The sequence below is a fragment of the Onychomys torridus genome, chromosome 3 (assembly GCF_903995425.1).
Source record: "Onychomys torridus chromosome 3, mOncTor1.1, whole genome shotgun sequence".
NCBI lineage: Eukaryota > Metazoa > Chordata > Mammalia > Rodentia > Cricetidae > Onychomys > Onychomys torridus.
This window is the reverse complement of record NC_050445.1, coordinates 113,669,954-113,696,764: the sequence shown is the minus strand read 5'-3', so window position 1 is coordinate 113,696,764 and position 26,811 is coordinate 113,669,954. Positions and strand designations below refer to the sequence as shown.

The 26,811-nt window shown below is 48.9% G+C and overlaps 1 protein-coding gene across 1 annotated transcript in view; it reads left to right on the top strand.

The window, feature by feature from the left end:
* Tet3 (tet methylcytosine dioxygenase 3) overlaps nt 1-26,811 on the top strand; it is a 95,396-nt gene that overhangs the window by 25,127 nt on the left and 43,458 nt on the right. The window contains exon 3 of the mRNA XM_036180381.1: nt 24,282-26,433. Coding sequence (XP_036036274.1) covers nt 24,282-26,433 — 2,152 coding nt within the window. The remainder of the gene's footprint in view (nt 1-24,281; nt 26,434-26,811) is intronic.

Here is a 26,811-nt window from a genome sequence, read left to right as displayed (position 1 = left end):
TTAGCCTTCTGGGTTTCTACCAAAGCTTTGCAGTTTCCCTGTGTCTGTTACACATTCTTCATCATCATTGCTGTTGGAAATGTGGGGGGGGGGGTTTTTTTGTCTTTTTTTTTTTTTTTCCAGTTTTTAGAGACAGGGTTTCTTTGTGCAGTCCTGGCTGTGCTAGAACTCACTCTGTAGACCAGGCTGGCCTCAAACTTACAAAATCTGCCAACCTCTGTCTTCCAGGTGCTGGAATTAAAGGTGTGCACCACCACTGCCTAGCTTGTGAATGTGGTTTTGTTTTTTTAACCCCACTGTGCTAAAGATTGGACTGGGGGCCTCGCTGCTTCCAGGCAGGCTCCATACAACGGAGCCACTCAGCCACTGTTGGGCTTCTGTTGCTTTTGTGTGGAGTGTCTGCAAAGGCCAGAGGAGGACATCGGCTGTCTGCTTCTGTTCCCTCGACACAGGGTGGGCTGGTAGCCAGCAGACCCCAACAGTCTTCCTGCCTCTGTACCCAGCAGCACTGGGGTTAGAGGCTCGCATGGCCACACCCAGCTTTTCTGTGTGGGTGCTGGGGAGTTCACCACAGGTCCTCATTGTGCAGCCAGCATTCTGCTCCACTGATCCATCTTCCCAGCCTCAGTCAGTCTGTCTTCCCAGCCTCAGTCAGTCTGTCTTCCCAGCCTCAGTCAGTCTGTCTTCCCAGCCTCAGTCAGTCTGTCTTCCCAGCCTCAGTCAGTCTGTCTTCCCAGCCTCAGTCAGTCTGTCTTCCCAGCCTCAGTCAGTCTGTCTTCCCAGCCTCAGCTGTGTGCCTCTAGCTCATTGCTGAAGGCACACTGGCGATGCCAGGTTTTTATCAGCTGTCTGGTGCTCCCCTGTCTCTCTCTCTGTCCCTCTGTGGCAGTACTGTCGTACTTGGGTGTAGGTTCCTTGTGGTAGGGTACTCATCAGTTTCACATCCCCAGCACCTGGCACAAAGCCTAGCATGCAGTAAATGCTTTTAATAAATGCTTGTGGGATCAAATTGGTGAGAGAGACAGTGAGCTTCACATCTTCAAAGTATGTTGCCTGGGCCAAGGCCAGGAGTGGAGCCTGAGGCAGCTCTGGCTCCAAGCCTGGAGGCTGGGATCTGGGTAACAGATGGGGCACCCTTCCCTCACTGTCTCTTCAGGAAAGACGGTCCTGGGCCATTTTCCCACAGGGAGACTTCAGGGAGGCGTCTGTACCTCATAATTACCCATAATGACCAGTAACCTTCTTGTCTTTACCCTGATCAGTACTAATCCTGGGGAGACCTGGGTTGTTTGTTCCCAGATGCCTAAAGGTAGCCACTGAAAAAAATGAATCCTCCACTGGCCGCAGAGGAGAGGAGTCGCCAGGGTAGGAAGTGGAGCTTGGGAGGCTACTGGCGAAGTGTGCTCCACAGCTCTGTGCCCAGGAACCTTGCTCAGGGCAGCATCTTACTTCTGTTGTTCTGTTCTTGAGACCGTCCCTCCCAGGTGGTTCTGCCTGTCAGCATGCTAGTCTTTCCCATGACCATTGTATTTTAAGCTTCTATTGGGAATGAGAGAATAAGAAGCATTTTTTTCCCTTTTTAATTTGCTATGTGCACATATAAGCTAGTTTGTGGAGGTCAGAGGACAGCTGGACAGGTTGGTTCTCTCACTCTATGACATGGGTCCCAGGAATTGAACTCAGATTGTCAGGCTTGGCAGCAGGTGCTCTTACCCAACTGAGTAATCTTGCCTGTCTGGAAAGGCACAGTTTCTTCATGCAGCTGTACTGGTGTGTCCCTTTGTCCCATGCCCTCGCTAGTTGATCAGCTCCAATCCTCAAGTCCTGGCCACTGCTGTCCCAAGAGCTAAGGTGGCGATGGAGATACCATCCTCGCCTAGCCACATGAGATTTCCTGTGGCACATGAACAAAACGCCCTCCTCTCTAGGAAGCTTTGTAGAGCCCACAGGCTTAGACGTGTGGGAGCTTCCACTGCTGTGAAGCAGGGCACGGGCTGTCTGATGTGCATAAGGTGAAGGTGGGGATGGCGATGTCAACAGGTCCTCTATTCCTCCACTAGCCCTGTGCTTCCCGTGTCCTGGCATAGCACGTTAACCATTTCTTGTCCACTCATCTCTCCAGCAGGGCAGCAGACTCAGAAAGGTTTCCCTAGCTCCTTTACTCGTGTTTTAAATCTTTGGGAACAGCTCAAAAGCAAGGGTACACCCAGGAATGTTGGGGTTTGGGGAATAAGGTGGGGGTACAGTCTTGAGCACCTTGATCCATCTCCATGCCCACCTGAGTGGGTGAGCTGCTGTGTGCCAGGTGGCCCCAGGACTGCCAGGGGCTTCTCCTGGCAGCCACTGCCATATCCCTGCCGGCCCTGGAGGAGCTGTCTCCTCAGGGTGCAGAGCAGAAACTAACAGATGGGCCTTGGTGAACCTGTGGAGTAGATCCAAATGCTCCCTTCCGACAGAGGCGCTGTGGTGCTGGGCTGCCCAGGATGGGCCTTGCCTGTAGGATGAAGCTTGCTTTTACCTTGCCTTCTTGTGAACACTTGAAGAGCAGAGACTTAGATCTCTGACTGGTCAAGCCTGTCTGTTCACACGGGTGAGAGACTGCTGTCCTTTGCCAGCCTGTGAGAGCCCTGTTTATTAGCTCCTGAGCCACCTGGGACCTTCTCCTCATCTGTGCTCACCTTCATTGGGCCATAGAAGTGAAGTGGGGTTCTCAGAGGATAGTTCAAGTTGAATCAGTCCCTTCCCTGTCAGACCTGTGGACCCCATTTGTAGTCAGTAGGAGGATGGTGACGCCGATAGCCTGGAAGCTTGAGAAACAGGTGGTCTGGGAGCTGGGTTAAAGGAGTTCTGCTTGCTTGGGCTGAAAGTCTTTAAGTGTGGTGGTACCTTGTAAAACACTTGCACATATGCAGGAGAGTGTGAAAGCTGTTATGCTCCAGATCTGGCCAAACTCTGGAAATAGTTAAAAGTTTTTGCCGTTTGTGACAAAGAATGTAAATTCATTGCAGAAAAGGAAAGTCCAGTAAGCAGAAAGGTATTCTGATTTTTTTCCCATTTATAACTCATTAATATTTTGGTCTTTCTAGAATAATCTTTTTCATTTTAATGTCTTTATTGAAATTTTTTACCCCATTATCAAAGTCATACATGTTTACTGGATATACTGTTTTCTAGTTGGATGAAGTGATATAAAAAGTCTTTTAACTACATTTAGTTGAGATATGTAGTTTTTCATTTGTGAATGTGGTTTTTTGCTTGTTTTTATTTTGTGGTGATTTTATTACTGAAACCTTAACATATTGTTGGTATCCAGTCTTTACCTCAGGATTAATAGAAACATCTTTTAAGTAAGAGTTTCCCTTTCTTCTGCCAAACTTCTTAAAGACAAAATTTTAAATATCTGTGTATGGGCACTTGTGCCAGAGCACATACAGGGAGGTCAGAGGACAGCTTCTAGAAGTCTGTTCCCTCCACCATGTTGACCCCAGCGCTCAAACTCGACTCCGCTGGATTAGCAGCCAGCAGGTTTTACATGCTGAGCCATTGCCTGCCCCTTCTCTGGTAAGCTTTTAAATTATGCTTGTGTGATCAAATCAAGACCCCCCAGCCCACCCCTGTTGTGACAGGCAGACCAGAAAGTGGGTACTACTTTACCAAACCAATAGGAATTAGGGGGCCATTGGGCAAGTGGGGTTCACAGGCTTCTGGTAGTTTAATGCTCATCCAGGTAATCTGGGGCTCTTGGTTCATTTTCTAGTTCAGGCCTGGGCTTGGGCCTGGGGATCTGCATGTCTCACATGTTTTCTGATGAAATGCTGCTGCTGCCTTTTAGACCACCTTTTGCATAGGTAATAGAGGGAGGCAGAAATGCCCACATCTGGCTGCTGGTCAGAGCTCCCTCAGGGCATATTATAACACTCTTCTGAGGTGTTTCCTTGGGACACCAGGCTATGGGACTAAGTCTCAAGTCTGGCTTTGTGAGTTGGTTATAGCTAGGCCTGTCTGAGCCCTAGATTTCCTTGTCTACAAATGTGGAGAAGGCAAATGCTTTTCTCCTATCTGGGGAAACTTAAAAGAGAAAAATGAATTAACTAAATGGGTGTAATTCTTTGGTAGATGTTTTCTCTAGTACTTTCAATATTTCTATCTAAAAATTTCCTAGAAAATTTCATTCATATTTTAAAAATTTTGGTCAGGCATTTTTACATTCATTGTAGGTGATTATATTCCTTCGAACTCCATTGAGACAGGTTATTGCTGTGTGGCCCAGAGTAACCTCGGATTGACTGTGTAGCCCAGGCAGTTCTGGAGCCCCTGGTGATCCTCTCGGTTCAGCTTCTCTAGTGCTAGGCTTCTAGGCATGTGGCACCAGTTAGCATGTTCTTTTTGAAAACAACCGATCTTGTCAGCTGTGTTCGGTTGGACTTCTGGACAGCCATCGCTCAGGTTCATGTTTGAAAGTCACTGTATTTTGTTTCCTAACTACCTGCTCCAGTCTTTATTTGTGGTGATTCATTTTTTCCTACTTCTGTTCACTTTCCCCCATACCTCTTTGGATTAAAACTAGTTTTCCTCCTTATTTTGCAGAAGTACTTCTGAGATCGGGGCTTTTTCTGGTACTAGATACTGTTGTTCTCATTGATACTATTTTATCTTTGGGTCTGCAGTTGTGGTTTTGGTTTTTTCCCCCTCTGACCCTAGAGCTATTTAGGCAGCTTGCTAATAAAGCTTTCCAGATGTTTCTTGGGTTAGAGAGGGCTTTGAGGGCTGTGCTCCTGGGCTACTGCTCAGCATTCTAAGCAGTGAGCTGCTCCTGTGGGCCTCGATGTTCTGGTTAGAGCCTCTCTCTGTCTGTGGACGAAACATGCAGCACACTCTAGAATGCCAGAGGAGGAATGAGGAATGATTGCTACCCTGTTGTGGAGGGCAGGAAGGGGTCTGACAGGGAGAGGGGGACTCTTCCCTGGCAATGGTTTCTGGCAACCCTGTTTCTGCACAACTCTGCTACACAGGCGGCCCCTTCCTTTTCTCTATTTCTCAATTGCTGACTTAGTAGCTCATGGACCAGTCCTTGGTGTGAGGAAGACCTGGGGCCTGGTGGAGGGGGACTGTTCGTTAAAGAACCCAAGATTTAGAGCCCTTTTGTCACTGATGGCCTGTGTCTTTGACCATTGGCTTTTTATATTTGTAAAATGCAGAAATATAACCTCACCTCAGAGACTGGAAGGCCTTTAGGGGTCACCTATCAGCTTCCCTATTTTTAAGAACGTACAATTTTGGCATAATTTCATAGTTTCCAAAAAATTAGAGGAAGAATATAAAGGATTCTTTTCATCCACCTCCTCAAATGTTAGTGCATTATTATACTTCCTTTCCTCCTTCCCTCTCATCTCTCCCCGAGATAGTGGGAATTGAACCAGCATCTTAGCAGTGTTAAGCATGTGCTGTAGTACCGAGCCACATACCTAGCCCCTTTCTCTGTAATTTTTGAGTCATTTGAAAACACAAATAGAAGCCCCGGTGTCCTTCACTTCTGAAAGCACATCAATAGCCAGAGTTGTGGGGTCTGGAGAGAATGCTCAGTGGTTACAAGAACTGGCTGCTCTTATAGAGGACCTGGGTTGGATTGGCAGCACCCATATTGTGGCTCACAACCACCTGCCACTCCAGTTCCAGAGGATCTGACTCTTGTGATGTTCCCCAGGCACCTGTATGCATATGGAACAGACAAAACATTCATACACATGAGATAAAATAGTGTGACTGCAGTCCCCCAGGAATCTGCACACCCCATACAAGTGTTGCTGGTGTCTGTGCCGTTCTTGTAGAAGACATTTTGGCCCATCACATGCCACGTTCCCAGCCCTGTTTACTATTATTATCATCATCATCATCATCATCATCATCATCATCATCAAAGTTGCCTAGGCTGTCCTCAGACTTGAATTTATGATCTTTTTTCTTGCCTCAGGCTTCCCAAGTAGCTGAGTACAGGTATAAACCTGTACCAGCAGGCCTGGGTTTTATTTTCAGGTTTTTGTTTTATTTTGAGACAGGGTCTCACTGTGTAGCCCAGGCTGTCCTGGAACTCAATCTGTAGACCAGGCTGGCCTCAAACTCAGAGATCCACCTGCCTCTGCCTAAGTCCACCTGATCTTGTCTCATCATTGAAGTAAAGTGGAGTTGGTCCTGGTTAGTACTTGGATGGGAGTTTTTTTTGGGGGGGGGTTGTTTTTTGTTTTGTTTTTGTTTTGTTTTTTGTTTTTTTTTAAGTGCTGATAAAGAATAGGGGCCCAGCTCAGTAAAATGACTGCTGGGGCATGCAGCAGGGCAGTGTGTAAGAGGAGCAGAGCTGGGTCTGTTGTCTACAAAGCTGGCTCCCTGTCCTGGGGCCTGGAGTCTGGGTCCCCAGCTAAAGTCCACAGGCAGAGGGGTGGGGCAGGGCCAACTCCCAGGAACTGCTTTCCTTGTTCTTGCCCATCTGTCTAGAGTGCCAGGCCTTAGCCTGTGCCCCACCCTTTCCTGGCTGGTTGGGTGTTGGCCTGGGATCAAGGCTGAAGCTTGGGAGGAGAGGATTTTAAAACTCTCGTGTCCCTGAGAATAGTGCTTGGGCCAAGTTGTCCCCTTCCCAGGAGGAACACCCTCGGGCTAGGGGTTGGACTTTGAGCCACACTCCTCCCAACACCACTGTTGGGGGCCTCTGGTTAGGGACTTGTTCACCCCTCACCCGAGAAATGTGTCCGAACACTGTCGTGAGTCTGGGTGAACAGGTGGCAGATTCACCTGCTCCGTATCTTCCTCCAGGTGCAGGACATCTGGAGCAGGTCATTTACATTACAAAAGGGACATTTCCCCAGTAGGTGACCCTCCTGCGACCTTGCTCTCACCTGGGTGGAGGGTGTTAAACTACAAATTACCTTTTTTTCTTCCCCCTCAGTGAAGATTAGCCTTCACTTTCTTCTCCACACCCCTGCTGAGAGGGCTTCCTCCCTTCAAAGCCCTGGGTGAAGTGTGAAGGGGGTTTATGTTTGGTAAGAAGGGAGCCTCTCCCGGCCCCTGGGGTCTCCTGTCACTGTAACCTAAAGGGAGTTGAAACCACTTCTTCGGATGCTTTAGCCTGCTTGCTGCTGCTCAGCTCCTGCGCTTGTGAGCTCACCCTTACAGCCAGATACTCCCCTGGGCGCCCTGCCCTCCCCCGGGGCGCTCCCCCAGGGCCCTGAGTCTGGTGTTACACTTCTGCTTTGCCCTACAGCCTCTTAAGGAGTTGAAAAGAAAGGTTTTTGTTTTTGTTTTTTCCCCTCTAAAGGTGCAAGGTCTGAGGAAACAGTACCCTTAATTCATTTTATGTAACAAAAATAGTGGAGGCTGGTTCTTTTATAAACTTAAAACGCACAACACACACACACACACACACACACACACACACACACACACACACACACACACACACACACGAGTGCATATGGGAATCAGAGGATAATTCCTGGAGCGGATTCTCTTCTACCCTGTGGGTGGAGTTGTTTGTTGTTTGGCTTAGTGGCAGGTGCCACTGACCCATTTAAACTGCACAGCTCAGTGAGTGGGTTTTAGTATGTTCAGAGTGTACACCTCATATCTTTCTTTCATGTCTTACCACCCCCAGAGAAGCCCTGGGGAAACAGTACTCAGCTCCCTGGATTCTCTTAGCCCTCTGAGTCCCACCACTGATGGATTTGCCTAATCTAGACATTTTCATATAAATGGAGTCACACAGCTGTGACCTTTTGTGACCCCCACTTTTATTCTGCACTTTCTTATGGTCTGCCTGTGTGTAAAAATTCATAATTCAGAATATCAGGTTAGACAGCTAGCCCACATTTTGTTTGCACATTCAGCGGTGGGTATACATTTGAGTTGTTTCTACTTTGTTAAGAATGCCATTGGTGGGATTGGGGATTTAGCTCAGTGGTAGAGCGCTTGCCTAGCAAGCACAAGGTCCTGGGTTCGATCCTCAGCTCTTAAAAAAAAAAAAAAAAAGAATGCCATTGATATGAATAATCATATACAAGTTTTTGTATAACTGACATTTTTTCTGTGTTTTTTTTTGAGACCGGGTGACTTGTATAAGCCAGGCAGATCTTAGATTCTCACTTTTGACTCAGCCTTGAAAATGCCAGAAGATAGATGTGGGCCACCATGCTTGCCTGACATACTCATCTGTAAATTGGGTTGTCTCTATTACTAAGTTGTATGAGTTTTAATGCAAATTAGTTCCTTATCAGATGTATGATTTGCAAGTCTCTTCTGGTTTGCCCAAGCTCCCATCCCCCTGGTGTGTGACTCCCCACATACACATGTACCTGATGGATTTCTCTGAAGCAGAGACATTTATTAGACAGCCCGTGGGAATTAATCCTGTCCTTCCACCACGTGGGTGAGTGTCAGCGAGTCCTCTGCCTGCTGAGCTGTCTCACTGCCACCCACAGGAGGGTTGAGATTGCTAAAAGTCCGTTTTCTCTGTGTTCTGTTACTTTGAGTGTGACACCTAAACCATCCTCTCGTCTGGGATAATGGCACATGCCTGTCTTTTAAGAGTTGCATAGTTTTAGTTCTTACACTTGTATGTTTGATTCATTGTGAGTGGATTTTCGAACCCAGTTTGAGGCACATGTTCAAGTTCTGTTGCATATGGTACCTGGTTTTTCTGCTACAATTCTATTTTTGGTTTTTCAAGACAGGGTTTTTCTGTAGCTTTGGAGCCTGTCCTGGACTAGCTCTGTAGACCAGGCTGGCCTCAAACTCACAGAGATCCACCTGCCTCTGCCTCCTGAGTGCTGGGATTACAGGCGTGTGCCACCACTACCCGGCCTCTGCTACAATTCTTTTCCTGTTGTGTTATCTCGGTGTATTCACAGCTTTTTTTAAAAGTGTCTTCTTAACCATTTATGTTTGTGGGTGTGTGGGGTCAGAGGCCGACTTGTAGGAGTGAGTGTCTTCTACCATGTGGGTCCCAGGGACTGAACTGAGACCACCAGGCTTGGTGGCAAGTACTGTATTTACCTGGTGATCTGTTTCACTGGCTCCTGTGCAGCCTGGTGAGATGTTTCTACCAAATGAGGTGGTTAGATTGATCATGATAATTTTTTATTCTTTATGTGAGTTGTTTGGGATTAGCTTTTACATTATATAAAAATGTAATATGTAACTATACATATTTAAGATATAGTGTAACATTTCAGTACATGTGTATGATGCTTAATGATCAGATCTGAGTAGTTAGTGTATTTATATTAAACATTTATCATTTCTTTGGGAGCATTCAGGATCTCTTACTAGCTTTTTAAAAATTTTGTTTGAGTGTTTTGCCTGCCTTGGTACCATGTACATGCAATGCCCACAGAGCCAGAAGAGGGTTTTAGATTCCAAGGAACTGGAGTTGCAAATGGTTGTGAGCAATTGTGTAGGTGCTGGGACTGGAACCCAGGTCCTCTGGAAGAGCAGCCAGGACCCTTAACTGCTGAGCCCTCTCTCCAGCCCCTCTCCTACCTATTTTGAAGTGTAGGGTTCGTTTTTAACCATAGTTAACCCCACTGTATTATAAAACAGATGTTGTTTCTCCACCTGTGCTGCTGGGTCCACTAGCATACTCTCCAGTTGTCTGAATGTCTTGCTAATCGGTCAGAGGTCATTTTGTAGAGTAAAAAGAGATTTCTAGGAAACCAGTGTGTGCTTATGTTGCATGACAGTGTCAGATTCTGATGCAAGTTCTACAGTGAACACGCGTGTCTTCTATATTCACCTCGCCATGGATGGATGGCGATTCAGAGCAATGCTGGTCCAGGGCTGCTACTCGGGGGACTTGGCCATGGGTATGCCGACCATACTCAGTCAGTTTACCCTTGCTGGGTGCTCTCAGACCTTTCTCAAGCAATGCCTTGCAGGCTTCATTAGTGTCAAGCCGGACAAGAACTGTAGATCCTGGTGGTGGTGGTCCCCCCTCCAGGCTTGAAGGGCAGTTTTCTCCAAGGCTCGCTAATGCTACAGCCTCTGAACTGTCATCCAGATGATGTGAGCCGTGTGCTAAGCCGAGTGAAGCCCCACCTGTTATCAAGGTTGCTTCCTACAGTGTCTGCGGCCAGTCAGGGAATTAATAGGTCAAATAGATGAGGAGATTTCAAACAAACAGCCCACAATGCACCTGGACAGCCAGTGTGTGCTGGAGGAGTGTGGCGCACCATGACCCGTCTAGAGATTGAACCATGGGTTCTGCACAGGCTGTGGGTGGTTGAGGGAGAATGAATATCAGAGGTGTCTTATATAGTTAAGAAGTATATGCAAATGCAAAGCTTTATGACATGTTAAGGGGAAATTAATGTAAACCCACTGAATACACTCAGCGGTCCCAATTTTTTAAATTAAGTGTATGGTGCATTAAACTGTAGTAAACTCCAGACAAAGTCAAAAAAGCCACCAGATACCAGCCAGGCATTCTCAGTCTCATTGTGTTTGCCTCCTCATGGCACCCGACGGTGAAGGAACCCTCCATTCCACACCCCCAACGACTCCACCGAACTTGCCTCTTATCTTTCTCTTATGACCTCGTCTTACTCCCTGGAGTTGTGAGCCAGAGCTTCCTGGCTCTGTCAGGAGTTCACCGTATGCCTTTGATAGCCTACCAGTCACCACACAAAAAGCAGATTCACTCAAAGAAAGCCCGAGGTCAGTGGCCCTCTCGTTACATATTCAAAGCCAGAGTACACTGACGTAGGCTTGTGGGCTTCTACACACTTTGCTGAGAGTGATGCAGGGTGAGTGTGAGGCAGTGAAGCACCTAATGGATGCCAGTCAGTGAGACAAGGTACTGCTCTGTTGCCGCAGTACCCCAGTGCCCAACAGCGATGCTGACTGCGTTGGAGAGATGGTTTTCAGTTCTGTATGGCTGGATGAAGGGTGATCGTTCTTCTGGGCTGACTGCACTCGTTGGTGGAGTTTCATTGTTTGGTGGGGGCTGCTGCAGCTCTTTTAACCTCTTAAAGAACATTCAGTTATTTGTATGCATGGTTTGACGTCATAAGTCCCATAATGTGGGGTGTTCTGTTAGTTTCATCCATCTTTTTCCTTGGTAGTTAAGGGTTTCAGTGAGTATCTAGTATTCCAATGAATTGTCCATAACTTACTCCAATGTTGTGTTCATAATGAACCAGTTTTTACTAATATGTAGAAAGGACTTTTTAGAAATGCACAAGTTCCTAGGCTCAGCATTCTGGGGGAGGGTCTTTCTTGCCCCGGTTACTCATTCATTAACTCAGCTGTCAGTCTTTTGCTCTGAAATGAAAGTAAAGAATCCAGTTGCGAGAGGGCGCCCTGGCCGGGGAACCAGGTCCTTGGGCTTGGGATCAGTGAACTGGAAGAATCTTCGTGTCATATTGGGTGAAGGTGCTGGGCCTCTTTTGTGTACTTGCTTCAAGATTTATGTGTGTCTGTCTGTAGGCCAGAGGACATCCTTAAGTATCAATTCCACTTCGTATTGAGACAGACTCACTGAACCTGGAGATGGCTGCATAGGTTAGGATGGCTGACCAGGGACCAGGCCACCCACCTCCACTTTCCCGGCACCCCACACCCAGCTTTATGTGGGTTCTAGGGATCTGAGGTGCCATGTAAGCACTGGACCCACCAGAACTGTCTCTGCAGCCCTGCACTACCCCCTGGAAAACTATGGTTCCATATGAGTCCTTGAGAAAGGAATAATGCCCAGGGAAGCAAGCTCTTTGACAATTTCAGAGAGATGAAATCTGTTACTAATGTTGAGACCGCTCTGCCACTGGGGGTGCTTATTCTCCCAAAGAACTATAACTGGGTAGCAGGGAGGGTAGGTAGCAGGGAGGCTGTGGGCATCCACATTGCTGCTGCTGCTGCTGCTGCTGCTGTCGGCTTTAAGGCACTCGCCAGTTTTGAGCTTGGTGAGTCTGTGCCTCATTTAGCTTGTCTGCTAAAGTGGACGCAGAGCCAGCAGCGTTGGAAGCCTGCACTAAGCTGGCATCGCTTGCTTTGTCGTACCTTCCGTCAAACTGTGAGCTGCTGCTTTCCTTCCTCAACCCCAACCTCCTGGGTTTTGAGGGCTTTGGGGCTCCTTCAGGAAACAGACATGGGGCCATTCACCAAGGCTGGCTCTGTCAGGGAACTGTGGTGGTAGCAATGTTTGCTTGCTGGTTTCCTGAGCCTTTTAAGAAGGCTTTTTTGGGGGCAGGAGGTGGTGGAGAGGCTGGCTGTGAGCAGCGCTAGGCGGGGCCTCACTGAGCCGTGAGTGCCAAGGACATGGACTGTGGGGCTGGCCTAGTTGCCCTGTGGCCAGGAGTACAGGCCTCATACCTCGGGGACTGGATTATTGCACAGCAAGGCTGCAGGGGAGTCCTGTTGTGCCTGGGAACCACCCTGACAGCCTGACCTGGTTATGCTGTGCTGGAGAGTTTGTCTTCTGCTAGTCCTTTGGTGTGGTCAGCTCTATTTCCTCCATACTGGCTGGAGGCTGTGGCCTGGTGGGCCCCCCACAGGCCAGGGCTCTGTACTGGGCAGCTGCTCTGCCAAGGGCTGCAGATGGGGGTTTGAAGTTGGCAGCCATGGTAGCCATGGCTCATGGGTGAAGGTTTCAGGTTCCTTCCAGGGCACTCTTCATCTCCCAGACAGTCCCCTGGTTGTCTTACTGGACTTGTACATAAGAGACCAGTTTGTAGCAACAGAAACTGTGCAAAAAGAGCCCACAAGTCCTGTCTCTGAGCTTACCTTTATGTTCATAGGCTTGCACATGTTTAATTTGCTACTGGGGCTCTATCCTTAAGCCTTTTTTACCTAAAGAGAGAGCAAGTATAATCTGAACACGAACATTTCCTGCATGCTTACTTGGGTGCACGTGTATACACATCATACATAAAGTTTAATATGCACACTGTTACCCAGAGCCAAACACTTTACATGTGTGTACACCTGCAGTATCTGTTGTGCTGTGCACTGTTAAAGGGACAGAATTAAGTCAGACAGTGTTTTGAGTTGAATTGCTGTGCCCCCTCCCCACCTTTTAAGAAAGTATTCACTTCCCCATCAGGAGAACATTCTCGAATGATGGGGGTGTATAGCTCAGTTGGTAGAGTGCTTGCCCACCTCCAGGAAGCCTTGGGCTCAATCTCCAGCATAAGCTCAATGTGGTAGTGCATGCTCTTGACTGAAGCATTCACAAGTTGGAGACAGGGGGATCAGAAGTGCAGGGTCTTATTCCCTCCACAGAAAGTTTGAGGCCAGTTTGGTCTACATGAGACCCTATTTTTTCAGTTAATGTATAGAGAACGTGGATATGACTTCAGAAAGTCATTTTTTTCACTGAACAATTTTCTGTGTTTTTATATTTTCCTATTTATCAACTTAAACAACATATTAACAAATGAAGTGTCATAATATTTCTTTCGTATATTAATATGTATACATCATAATAAACAGATAAAAACCTAACTAAAAAGTATTGCTCGCCTGTATGATTTCTTCTAGTCTGTTTCTGTCTTTGCCTTAGACACCCAACCATTGCCTTACATTCAATGTTTATCTTTCCTTTGCGTTTTTATTATACATTTGTGTTCCTTTACGTTTAATGTTGCTTATTTAGTAGAAATCTTTAGACTTCTTCAGAATATATTTAGACTCTTCAGAATATGTGTGTTTTGTGTGTATGCTTTTTTGAAGGTCAGTCTTTGTTTTTGTTTTTTGTTTGAGACAGGATCTTGCTATGTAGCCTAGGCTGGCCATGGACTCATAGAGATCCTACCTGTCTCTGCCTTCAGAACACTGCGATTAAAGGTGTGCATGCACATGTGAGCTCACTCGCTCGCTCTTCCCCCTCCCCACGTAGATAGATGTCAGAGAGTAACTTAGATGAGTTGAATCTCTCCTATGTGGATTCCAGGGACAGAGCTCAGGTCGTCAGGGCTGGTGGCAGGTGCCTTTATCCACTGAACTATCTCATCCTTCCCCACTTTCCTAACTCATCCTAGTTTGGGAGATCCTTTCCCAGTCCTGTGGCTGGTTATTCCCACTGCTGCTTATGACTCATCTGTTTGGTGATTGGTGAGCTCTCAGGGTGTCTGCACATGTTGCTGCAATGGTTAATGCTTCTGTGAATTGTGGACATGCTGCCCCTTGGGTGTGTGTATGTGGTCTCTCTGGAACTGGAACTACAGGGTCACAGGATGTGCATGTGACATTAAACATAGTCCACAAACGTTTCCAGAATGATCGTCCTCTGGCCTTTTTGCTAGTGCTGTACCCTATGGGCACTCAGTGCTAAACTAACACACCCTTTCGTGGTGCTTGTTATGGGCGTTCCTGTGCTGCTGTGGGCACATGTCCTGTGCTAATCCTCATCATGACTTTGCAAGGATCGAGGGTATTATTACCCTCCCCTCAATTCACAAATTGAGGAAATGGGAAGTACAAAGATTGACTTAGTAGGTGGTGGTGGCAAGTGTCTCACTGTTATCTTTTGTTTTGTTTGAGACCGTCTTGCTATGTATGTAGCTCAGGCTAGCCTCAAACATCAAACCTTCCTGTCTCCGCCTCCTAAGTGCTGGGATTACAGGCTTGCATTACCACACCCACAATCACTCTGGTTTTACTATTTTTAACTTCTAATTTTTACCTGTTTTTAGTGTTTTCCCTGCACGTGTTTGTACTATGTACATGCCTCCTACCTGAGAACAGAAAAGGGTAAGATCCCCTGGAACTGGAGTTACAGTTGTGAGCTGCCATGTGGGTCCTGGGAATAGAGCCTGGGTCCTTAACTCAGAGTTTAAGGAGGGCACTGGCTCTTAAACTCTGAGCCATCTCTCCAGCTGCCTGCGCGCTCGCTCCCCCCCCCCCCCCCGTGTGTGTGTGTGTGTGTGTGTGTGTGTGTGTGTGTGTGTGTGTGTGTTTCTGTAGTATTTTTCATATGTTTCTCCATTTTCTTTTCATGAAGACCAATAGAACACTTTAAAACTACTCCTGAATGTCTGGTACACTCACGTTGTTGGTAGCTCTTTTCTGTTAATGCTTAGGAAGTAGTCTCGGCATTTGTGGCATTTGAATTTCTTCTATTGCTTTATTGGGTTTTTTTTTTTTTTTTTTTTTTACATTTATTGAAGTGAGATTCAGAGTGTTTGGTGATTAGAAACGGCAGCACTGTGTGACTGGGAAATGTTACCTACCTTCTCTGTGCTCAGTGTCGTTATGTGTGGTGCCTGTAGAGTTTGAGAAGATTACATGAGACAGGAGCGAGTGTGGGGTGCAGAGCGTGATGCTCAGCTCGCTCTGAGGGTGCTCCAGCAGACAGCTCTAGAGGTTTGCGTTCAGCTTTTGCAGCCATGTGAATTGCTATTAGGTCAGAGGGCAGGAACTCCCATAGTCCTGGACACCTGCCAAATGTAGCAGAGGTTGTCTGTCACAGACAAGGCAGTTTCAACATTTTCCTGAACATCACCAGTCACTGCAAGAACTGTATAGGTCCATCCACCTTGTCTTCGGAAAAGTGGAGGTTTTCAAATGCTGTATTCATAACATGAGTAGTCACCATGAGAATCACATCTGATCCCTCCCTGACAGGAATTGGCACTGCCATTGTGTGATGGGTCAAAAAGGTAGACATGGCCTTCTTGGGTTTGCAGTTTGCAAAGGTGGCACACCCCTGGGTCTCACTAGTGAGTGTGCACATGTGCACACATACTCTTCTGCCAAAGTGGGCAGCTGTGTGTGTCCTCTGCCAGGGCCCCCTAAAAGTCTCTCCATTACACATCAGCTTTGTCGGCAAACCTCAGGAGAGGGAAGACCCTCTGAAGAGATGAATAATTGATCATCTCTAGATACACATGCTCCTTTTCATTTGGGAGCTCAGCTGATGGAGGGGGCGGGGCGGCGAAGCTCAAGCCTTCTAACAGCTTCTAGCTTGGCTGAGTGGAGGTGCTGAGCTGGGCTTGGGGTGGAAAGATCTGGGTGTGGAGGCAGCCTCTCTTGCCTCAAACTCTGGGAGAACTCACCCTAGAGAGTCCACCATGGAGAGATGGGCGTTTGTGGAGGTGGTTGGAATCTTGCGTGTTCTGGCTGCAAACACCTTGGATGGGTTTCTGCTAACGTGGTGTGTAGCTTACAAGCAGCGGGCCAGCTCTGTGACTCGTTCCTCTTGAACTCAGCCTCCTCCCCAGGCTGAGGAAGGATGAACAGTCCGCGGCTCTCCTGGGACCGCTCTTCCTAAGCACCTCCCTTTGCTTTCCAAGCAGGAGAGTATTGCAGAGCCGTGTGTACTTACTCTGAAAGTCGGGAAGACTTAAGAATCTGGGATTGGTTTGTAGCCCTCTCTGGTGTTGACTGAATTATCTGGAGATAGAGAATCCCACCCTTTCCCAGCCTTGCCCAACATCGGGGGTTCTGGAATCCCTCAGGTAGGGAGGGCAGGCTGCTGCTGCTGAACCCTGCAGCTGTTTGGGAGACAGTGGTAGAGATTAGGGAGCTCCAGAGGGGAGTTTGCTGTAGCAGCGGGAGGAACCTGGAAGTCCTGGCCAGGCAGGATACAGAATGACATTCCAGCAGAGGCCCTTGTGGCCCTAGAGGGAGACAGGCGTGGTGCAGAGGTGAGCTCCCAGCTGCAGGTGTACACAGCTCCTCTGAAAGAGACATTGCTTAGGACATTTCTATGCCCCATTGATGTTCCTCCCTCCGGTCTCCCAGGGACAAGTCCCTGCTGCTCCAGATGAGGGGAGCACACCCTAACCTGTAAGACCCAACAGGGGACCTGGAGAGTTGCTGACATGGAGTCAAAGAAGAGTGGGGGGCGGGCAGGACAGCTGGGTGGGATTTGTACCCAGAAAGTGGAGAGATCATTAACTGTGCCTCAGAGGGTCTTCCAAAGCTTGGGGAGGATAAGATAGATGCCAGTCACTCAGCTCTGCAGGAGGCAGGGAGGCACAGGTTCCAGAGGTGTGCCAGGAGCCTCATCCTTTAGCAGCTCATGGCACAGTTGGCTATGCATCCCAATAGAATGAAGCTGTGTGTGGTGATTCAGCTCTGCCGTGGACTCTGGAGTAAGCAGGATCGGTCAAGGAAGACTTCACCTAGCAGAAGTATTTTGTTCCTAGTCTCTTAATGTTGCCCCTGTGACCGGTTTCTGCTAGTACCTCAGTTCAGCTTTCATGTACAGATCTGGACAGTGACCGTAGTATCTGCCTAGCCTTTGGGTCATAACCCTTAGGACTTAGGGATCCTGAATTTCCCCTCTTGGAATGTAAGTCTACCATGGGCTGTGTCCATGCTGCTTCCCCATATCTGCTTTCTTCAGTCTTGGATCTGGTGCATGGTTGGGGACCAAACCCAGGGCCTTACACATGTAAGGCAAATGCTCTGTCGACTGAACTCAGCAGCTTACCGTGCCCAAAGCCTGCCAGGCCTCCTCATCACGTACCTGCTTGATCCTTCCACCTGTAAATGCTTCTCCCGTCTCCCCTCTTCATAAATACCTGCCCATCTTTCCTGCCTAATCTGAGAGGAACCCTTCTGGACGCCCCTGTGCATTCCTGTCTGGAGAGAACTGGCACCTTCCTCTCCCACCAGTCCAAGTGCACCTGAGCACACAATGCCAGGGGCTTTCAGGATGTCCCCGGCCTGTTGTCACCTGCATGTGCATCAGAAATGGCATCTTACTGCAACTTCTTTGTTGGTGGCCTCCGAGGGAAGGAAACCTCTGTTCAGACAGGGACTGTTTGTGTCCTGTTGGGTTGGATTGTAGCTTTTGGGACCCATCAGTAAAAGCATCCTAGCCTAGATGTAAGAAGGGAACAGGACATAGCATAGGAGTTGAGCTGGTAAGAGCTGTTCTGAAAACTGCCCTTACATGGATTATGATCCCAAAGTCTGAGAAAGCCGCGGGGCTCTCCGGCCCTGTGAAGCTGCTGCCACACATCCCGGTGAGTGGCTCATTAGCCGTTAGTCTTTTGTTGGAGTGCGCACTGTTGGCTCCTGTGTATAATTTGCATGGACATGTGTGAGTACAGGGCTGTATTTACTCAGTTTGATTTTTCTCTCTCCAGCCTCTTGACCTTTTGACACCAGGTCCAGCCTGTTTGTCTTTCTGGCAGGTGGCATGGTTACTCCACATAGAAAGTTTATCCCTGTTTTCAGCATCTGTGTGTTCTTTGAGAACAGCTGTGTTGTTGCTGGTGGTCAGGGTTTGGCCTAGGTGTGTCCGGGTTCGTTCGTTCTTTTTCTTTTCTTTTCCTTCCTTCTTCCTTCCTTCCATCCATCCTTCCTTCCTTCCTTCCTTCCTTCCTTCCTTCCTTCCTTCCTTCCTTCCTTCCTTCCCACCTTTCCTAGAACACTCTTTGTAGACCAGGCTGGCCTCGAACTCACAGAGATCTGCCTGGCTCTGCCTCCTGAGTGCTGGGATTAAAGCGTGCTCCACCACCGCCCGGTGTGTCTGGGTTCTTGATCTCTTATTAAAGGAATTGAAACAAAGGTGCATTCAGATTGCAGAAGGAGCTTTATTCAAAGGAAAGGGACAGAAGGGGCCAGATAAACCAGAAGAGTGGCAGCAGGCATGTGAGCGAGGTACTGAAGGGTCCTGACTGTTGGAACATCCTTCAAGAGGAAGAGGTGTTTGGGCACTGGGGGCTCTGGGTAGTCTGTTTTTATTGACTGCTTTCAAGTTACATAACCATTTCTCTATTTTGCATGTTCTTCCCCATAATGCGTACACAGTTAGGCATAAGATGGTAAATAGAGATTTTCCTTAAAAGTTCACATTGAAGACAATTTAATTTGTCTTAGTATACACATACTTCAAACTAGTTCAGCCCAGAATGGCCTGTCTTCTGTACCCAGATCCAATTCAAGTATGATTGAATAGGAGCTAAGATTGGTCTTTAAGGCAAGGAGAAACTCAGTTTATTGTTCAGAGAGGGGTGTGTGTGCAGATGGGTGTATATTAACATCCTTTGTTAGTGATGGGTTCAGAGAGGAGAGATGGGTATATAGAGTATGTGGGGATAAGAGAGGAGAGGTGTCAGACTGTCAAGTGCATTATTAGAAGAGGAGAGGATGCAGAGCCCAAACCAAGTGGTGTCCCAGGTTGCTAAGCTATTCCCTATGCTGGCCTGCTTCACTGTGGCAGACCGCTAGACCCCACCCCGTCAGTTGACTTACCAACTTGTACTCTGAGTATGGCTGGGTTGTAGTGACAGGCACTTGCAAGCCAGCACTCTCCATAGCTGGCATCAACAGAATTGTGGCAGACAGTGTGAAACTTAAAAGGAACTTCGGAGGAGTTGTAAATCAAAAGCCTACAGGGACTTCGAAGGTAGCACCGGTAAATGGATTATAATTGATTCAGGTGTTAATGAATAATCAGTCTCTGACCCCTGGCCTTGGTTCCAGAAGGCTATACTAGTGCTGAGATGGGGAGTGTGCTTAGACAGTTGTATTCTGTATAAGCAGCAGCTCCTCTCTGCTATAGACAAGTTTGCCAGGTAGAAAAGTAGGCTTCGTGTACAATTTGATCTTTAAAATATATCTACTCCCCCCCCACACACACACATACACATACACACACACTGACTCTGGACAGGCCAGCTAAGCTGGCCCTGGTGGCACTTGTGGCTCTGACCTGGGCATCGTGGTACCAGTGTCACTGTCTCCTGCCTCATTAGCCACAGGACATACAATGGTAAGGCAGACTGGAAGTTGTTGAGCCTGACTGTCTCCTGTGAACCCGACTACTTATGGTCCCTGTACCCATTCAAGAATACCAGCTTTCAAACCCAGGACTGAAAGTTGGGGAACATGCTTGCCCTCGGTGCACATTGGCAACTTCTGCTGGCAGGTTTGCTCTAGACTCACCAGCAGGTTTTGAGAAATGTATCAGTGGGGTTCCTGAGTGAGGGAACTGGAATTGAGGTTTCCTTATCTCTCCCACACACGTTGGCTCTCCTTCCCTCCTCTCTCTGTGTCTGTGTCTGCTTTTCCCTTTATTCTCCTTTTGGTCTGAAAAGCATTTTTCCTTCTGAGGGAACTGAGTGGCACACAGCCAGCCTTAGTTCGTTCTTCTTATTCACACACCAAAAATAACTTTTAAAATCCCTTTTCGTTGTCTTGACCATTTTGGGGAAGCCTCAGCTCACGTAGCATTAGTCTTCCTGACATTGTTTTTGTGAATCTTGCTGCTCTCTGGTGTTTCTTCTTGGTTATGCTGCTCCTCCTGCCCCTCTACATAGAAGTATGTAAAATTGGAGAGCTTCAGGTCTAGAAACCACACTTGTGTATGATTCTGAAGTATCTAATGATCACATTCCTAGTGTCTAAAGGAAGTTTTCCAGCAGATATTATATGGCCTGTGAGGAGTAGGAGACTTCCCTTGTCCTGGGAGCATTCTGCTGTCCCAGCTATGGTAGCGAAGGCACGGGAATGCTTAGGATTCAGACATTCCCTTGCATTATTAACTACCAGCCTTTGCTGGAGGCAGTTACTCAGACCTACAATAGTGGAGGTGTGTGATGAGTGAAAAATGGGGAAGAAGCCTCAGTCTGCAAGGTGCCTTGAAGACTGCTGGAGAAAGGCATAGCTAACTCTGCTAACTGGGTGGGGGCAGAAGCGATGCTTTAAGAATAAACCACGCCGGGCGGTGGTGGCGCACACCTTTAATCCCAGCACTCGGGAGGCAGAGGCAGGAGGATCTCTGTGAGTTCGAGGCCAGCCTGGTCTCCAAAGCGAGTTCCAGGAAAGGCGCAAAGCTACACAGAGAAACCCTGTCTCGAAACACGGGGTGGGGGGGGGGGGCGGGGAGAATAAACCACAGTGACAGTGGAGAGGCCAGAAACCCTGAGGACCACATGCTCAAAGCTCTGAGACATTAGAGAAGCATGTCTGTCCCTTGTGGTCAGAACTAGAGCAGTAATGAGGTAGGATCTGCAGGCGGAGGACCCATGGCCACAGGCCTGATTCCCAGCGGCCACCACCACTCTCTGGAGCCGGGGTGTCTGTTTCTGACATTCTTGGGGCTGGTATATATCTTAGCCATTGAAAGCATTGTGTGTGCTACTCAAGGAACTAATTTATTTTTTAGCTTATTTTGACAGCATCTTAAAACTTACACAAAGTTGTAAGAACTATACCTGGAACTCCCATGTTCCCAGAATGCTTACATTTGGTCTCATTTGCTCTAGCACTTTCTCTGTATGTGTATTACATAAACATGTAAACATTTTATGACTACCTGATTAAGCCAGAAATACTGTGTTCCTTTACTGCTAAATACTTGTGTGTGTTTGTCCTAACAAGGGCATTCACTGTTTTTTGTTTTGTTTTTTTTTTTTTGGGGGGGGGGTTCCCAGACAGGGTTTCTCTGTGTAGTTTTGGTGCTTGTCCTGGACTTGCTCTGTAGACCAGGCTGGCCTCGAACTCAGAGATGTACCTATCTATGCCTCCCCAGTGCTGTGATTAAAGGTGTGCGCCACCACCATCTGGCATATTCACTGTTTTTAAAAAATTTTGTGTGTATAAACATGAGTGTGCCCATGGAGGCAAGAAGGGGGTTATCAGATCCCCTGGAGCTGGAGTTACACGAATCTATGAGCCACACAGTGTGTGCTGGGATTTGAACTCTAGTCCTCTGATAGAGCAGTAAAAGTTCTTAACGGCTGAACCATTTCTTCAGCACCCAAATTAGATTCTTTAGTTCTAAGTATTACCTTTTGGAGGGGGCAATCCTAGGGATTGAACCTCAGGCCTCACGTCTGCTAGGCATGTGATCTACCACTGAGCTACATGCAGAAGCATTTTCTTATCTAATTATGATGACCCAAGTCAAGGTTAGAATGGGCCAAGCAGTGTCGGGTCCATGTAGATACAGCTTGTAAGCAGTTGCTGCTTTTCCCTAGTTTGAGAGCTAACCTGCAAACGTGGATGTCATCAATGTAAATTGGAGGAGGTTCTTTCTTGATTTCAGGTTTTGAGAGAACACTGCAGTTTTGTGGACCCGGTAATTTCCTCATGAATAGATTGAGGTTCACTTTTGGCAGGAGTTCCAAGTTGTGAGTCTTCTGTGTCCTATCCAGTCCAGAGTGTTGATGTTGCTGTATTGTAATGATAACTGTAATGGGTAGTTTTGATGGAAGAAATACCTTGGGCATTAAGACACACATCCCTGGGTTCTTCAAGGGCTTTTCTAAAGAGGATTATCCTGAATATGGAGCACTGTGCTAGACTGTGATCCTGTGCAGAGTTAAAAAGGAAAAAGGCAGCTAAACGCCAGCTTTTCCCTCTGGTCTGCTGATGTCACACCCTTACTGCCGCAGCTGCATGGGTTCCTGCCATCAAACCGCACCTACAGTGACAGATTGTGCCCTCAGACTGTGAGCCAAAATCCATCCCCATCCCCTTGAGTTGTTCTTGGTTACTCCTCGGTCACAGTGATGACGGTCATCGTTGTATCTAATGTTGGTCATTTGGGGTCCTAACTAAAATTCTTCCTTCTGTCAGTCAGCTCTCCATTGCTGTGGGGAACAAAACCATGGAGATAGGGAAAAACGGGTTTGGAAGTTGTTTAACAGTTTCAGAGGCTACAGTCGGTAGCCACTTGGCTTCGTCAGTGTCTGAAGCAGAGCGGGGGGGGGGGGGGGGGGGAGGAAGTAAAACAGGGAGCTGGGGGTCTCATTAACCCCTTTGACCTACTTCTCCTAACTAGGCCCTAGCTCAAGTTTCCACAGCTTCCTAGTAGTACTAGCCGCTTTGGACCAAGCTTTTTTTTTTTTTTGTTTTTTTGAGACAGGGTTTCTCTATAGCTTTGGAGCCTGTCCTGGACAAGCTTTGTAGACTAGGCTGGCCTCGAACTCACAGGGATCCACCTGCCTCTGTCTCCCGAGTGCTGGATTACAGGCGTGCACCACCACCGCCCAGCCCAAGCTTTTAAGACCTGTGCCTTTAGGGGTGCTGCAGAGCTAGGCCATTGCACTGTGCAGCACTGCTGTGGCCTTTGAAGAGAGGTTTTCAGTAGCTGTCAATCCTGCACCTCACCAGGCTCCCACCTACTGCCTGTGACTTGGAATCTGTGGTTCCTTCTGGGTTTTCCTGGCCTGCACTGGAAAGAAGGATTTTCCAAGGGATTTTGAATCTTGCAAACTTAATTTCGTGTCTGTATATCTGTCCTTACCTTTCTGGGCTGGGTCACTTTGCCTGCTTCAGTCTCGCCTTACCTTTGTGTGCATGAGTCTATAATGGTCTTCCCGGGTGAGAGGCCTCAATCTTTCCAAGCTGGAGCTGAAATGCCATCTGCACAGCTGGCTCTGCTGGAGTGGGGCTGACCTCAGCATGGGACATGGCTAGTCTCAATATGGGGTGGAGCTAATCTCCAGGTAGGGCCCCAAGAGTCAGTCATCAGTATTTCCTACAGGCCTGGGGCTGCATGTAGGAATGTGAGCTCGCTCTCCTAATTTAAGATGATTTACCTGTGAGAGAAAGGAACTGTGGGTTTCCTCCCCAGTAGGAAGCTGTGGCTGATCCTGCCCAGGCTAAGTGGGAATGAATGCTGCTTCCCTGAATGGAGTGCTTTCTAGCTTCCTATTTACAACACACCATTCCATGTTGGAATGTCCCCGCCTCCCTCCTCAGCTGACAGAGTCACAGGGCCCTGGGATGACATTGGTTATTGGGAGCTTAAGGGCCTTTTTGAGTGTTCACGGTTTTTGAAATTGATCTGAGCTCTCACAGGGCCCAGTGACGCTGAGAATGCCTCTGTGTGTATATGGAAGTTAGAGGACAGCTTTGGGTGTCATAGCTCAGGAGCCATCCACCCCCACACCCAGCCCTCCCCTCCCACACGGTCTCACTGGCCTCGAGCTTGCCAAGTAGGCCAGGATGGCTAATCAGCAAACCCTTCCCCAGCTCTTGAGATGACAAACGTGTGCTACTGCTCCTGACTTTCTTTCTTTTATCTTTCTTTCAAATGTGGGTTTTGGAGATTTAAGTCAGGTCCTCCTGCTTGCCAGGAAAGCTCCTCACCCACTGAGCTGTCACCCTGCCCCACTTTCTGATCTGTTAAAGACCTTTCGATTGTGGCTGGGAAAGCCAGCTAAGTAGTGGAGATGGGTGAAGACGGACTAAGGCTCAGCAAGTACCAGGGAGAGAATTTGCAAGAAAAAAGGGGTTTGGAAGTATACCTGGGTAGTGTGAAGGGAGATGGTTCTTTACAAATAGTGTGGTTTATGGTTTTCCTTTTTCTTCCCCTCTCTGTTCTCTCTCTCCAGACAGGCTCAGAGCTCAGCCCAGTTGATGGACCTGTTCCAGGTCAGATGGACTCAGGGCCAGTGCACCATGGAGAGTCAAGGCAGCTAAGCACCTCAGGGGCGCAGGTCAATGGTGCTAGAGAGCCCGCCGGACCCAGTCTGCTGGGAGCTGCAGGTCCTTGGCGGGTAGACCAGAAGCCCAACTGGGAAGCTGCCTCAGGCTCTGCTCACACTGCTCGCTTGGAAGATGCCCACGATCTGGTGGCCTTTTCGGCGGTGGCCGAAGCTGTGTCATCTTATGGGGCCCTTAGCACCCGGCTCTATGAAACCTTCAACCGTGAGATGAGTCGTGAGGCTGGGAAAAACAGCAGGGGCGCCCGGCCTGAGAGCTGTTTGGAGGGCAGTGAAGACCTTGACACACTACAGACAGCCCTGGCCCTTGCAAGGCATGGCATGAAACCACCCAATTGCAACTGCGATGGCCCAGAGTGTCCTGACTACCTCGAGTGGCTGGAGGGGAAGATCAAGTCTGTGGCCATGGAGGGAGGGCAGGAGCGGCCCAGGCTCCCAGGCACTCTGCCTCCTGGTGAGGCTGGCCTCCCAGCCCCGAGCACCAGACCACTCCTTAGCTCTGAGGTCCCCCAGGCCCCTCCCCTGGAGGGCCTGCCTCTGTCTCAGAGCGCCTTGAGCATTGCCAAGGAAAAAAACATCAGCCTGCAGACAGCCATTGCCATCGAGGCCCTCACACAGCTCTCCTCTGCCCTCCCTCAAGCTCATTCCACCTCCCAGGCTTCCTGTCCGCTCCCTGAGGCCTTGTCCCCTTCTTCCTCTTTCAGGCCTCCCCAGTCCTACCTCCGGGCCCCCTCATGGCCTGTGGTTCCCCCAGAGGAACATCCATCCTTTGCTCCTGATAGCCCAGCCTTCCCTCCAGCAACTCCAAGAACTGAGTTTCCCGAAGCGTGGGGTACTGACACCCCTCCGGCGACACCCCGGAACTCCTGGCCTGCACCTCGCCCAAGCCCTGACCCAATGGCTGAACTGGAGCAGCTGTTGGGCAGCGCCAGTGATTACATCCAGTCAGTATTCAAGCGGCCTGAGGCCCTGCCCACCAAGCCCAAGGTCAAGGTTGAGGCCCCCTCCTCCTCCCCTGCCCCAGCACCATCTCCTCTTTCCCAGAGGGAGGCTGCCCTGCCATCCTCCGAGCCTGACACCCACCAGAAGGCCCAGACAGCGCTGCAGCAGCACCTTCACCACAAGCGCAGCCTGTTCTTGGAGCAGGCTCATGATGCCTCTATCCCCGCTCCCACAGAGCCTCAGGCTCCTGGCTGGTGGGCCCCACCAGGCTCACCTGCCCCACGGCCTCCTGACAAACCACCCAAGGAGAAGAAGAAGAAGCTCCCTACCCCAGCTGGAGGTCCTGTGGGAGCTGAGAAAACTGCTCCTGGGATCAAGCCCAGTGTCCGAAAGCCCGTTCAGATCAAGAAGTCCAGGTCCCGGGACATGCAGCCTCTCTTCCTGCCTCTTCGGCAAATTGTTCTGGAAGGGCTAAAATTCCAAGTCCCAGAGGAAGTGCAGACACCTCCACCTGCCCAGCTCCCTGCCCCCACCCCTGCCTCCCAGGGTGCTGCCTCCCAGAGCCCTGCTGCCCCTCTACCCCCAGAACCTTCTCTTGCGCTATTTGCACCTAGTCCCTCCGGGGACAGCCTGCTGCCCCCTACTCAGGAAATGAGGTCCCCCAGCCCTATGGCAGCCCTACAGCCAGGCTCCACCGGTGGCCCCCTCCCCCCTGCTGATGACAAGCTGGAAGAGCTCATCCGGCAATTCGAAGCTGAATTTGGGGATAGCTTTGGGCTTCCCGGCCCTCCTTCGGTGCCCGTTCAAGACCCTGAGAACCAATCATGTTTCCCAGCTCCAGGGAGCCCTCTCATCACCCGCTCCCCCAAGAAGATCAAGATTGAGTCTTCAGGGGCAGTGACTGTGCTCTCAACCACCTGCTTCCAGTCAGAGGAGGGAGGCCAGGAGGCCACGCCCACCAAGGCTGAGAACCCACTCACCCCCACTCTCAGTGGCTTCTTGGAATCACCTCTTAAGTACCTGGACACACCCACCAAGAGTCTTCTGGACACACCTGCCAAGAGGGCCCAGGCCGAATTTCCCACCTGCGATTGTGTCGGTAAGTCCCTTGGAGTGTCAGGGAAGGACAGGCAGCAGTGTGGTAGGCTTGGGTTTCTGGGCTCTTACATCTGGCAGATGGTTTACTGAATGCTTACCACTGTGTTGTGTCCCGGGAAACGAGCTGACAGGCAAGTGGACAAAATCCTGAAGGAAACAGGTACCTGTCTAAGTGAAGCCACCAACATGGACCCTGGCTTCATTTTTTCCCCCATTGCTGCAATGAAATACTCAGCTAGAAGCAATTTAAAGGAAAACACGTTTATCTTGGCTCACAGTTTAAGGGTGCAATCAATCATGGCAGGGAAGTCACAGAGGAGTCTAAAGCAGCTGGTCACATGGCAGCCGCAATCAGGAAGCAGAGAATCATGAATGCATG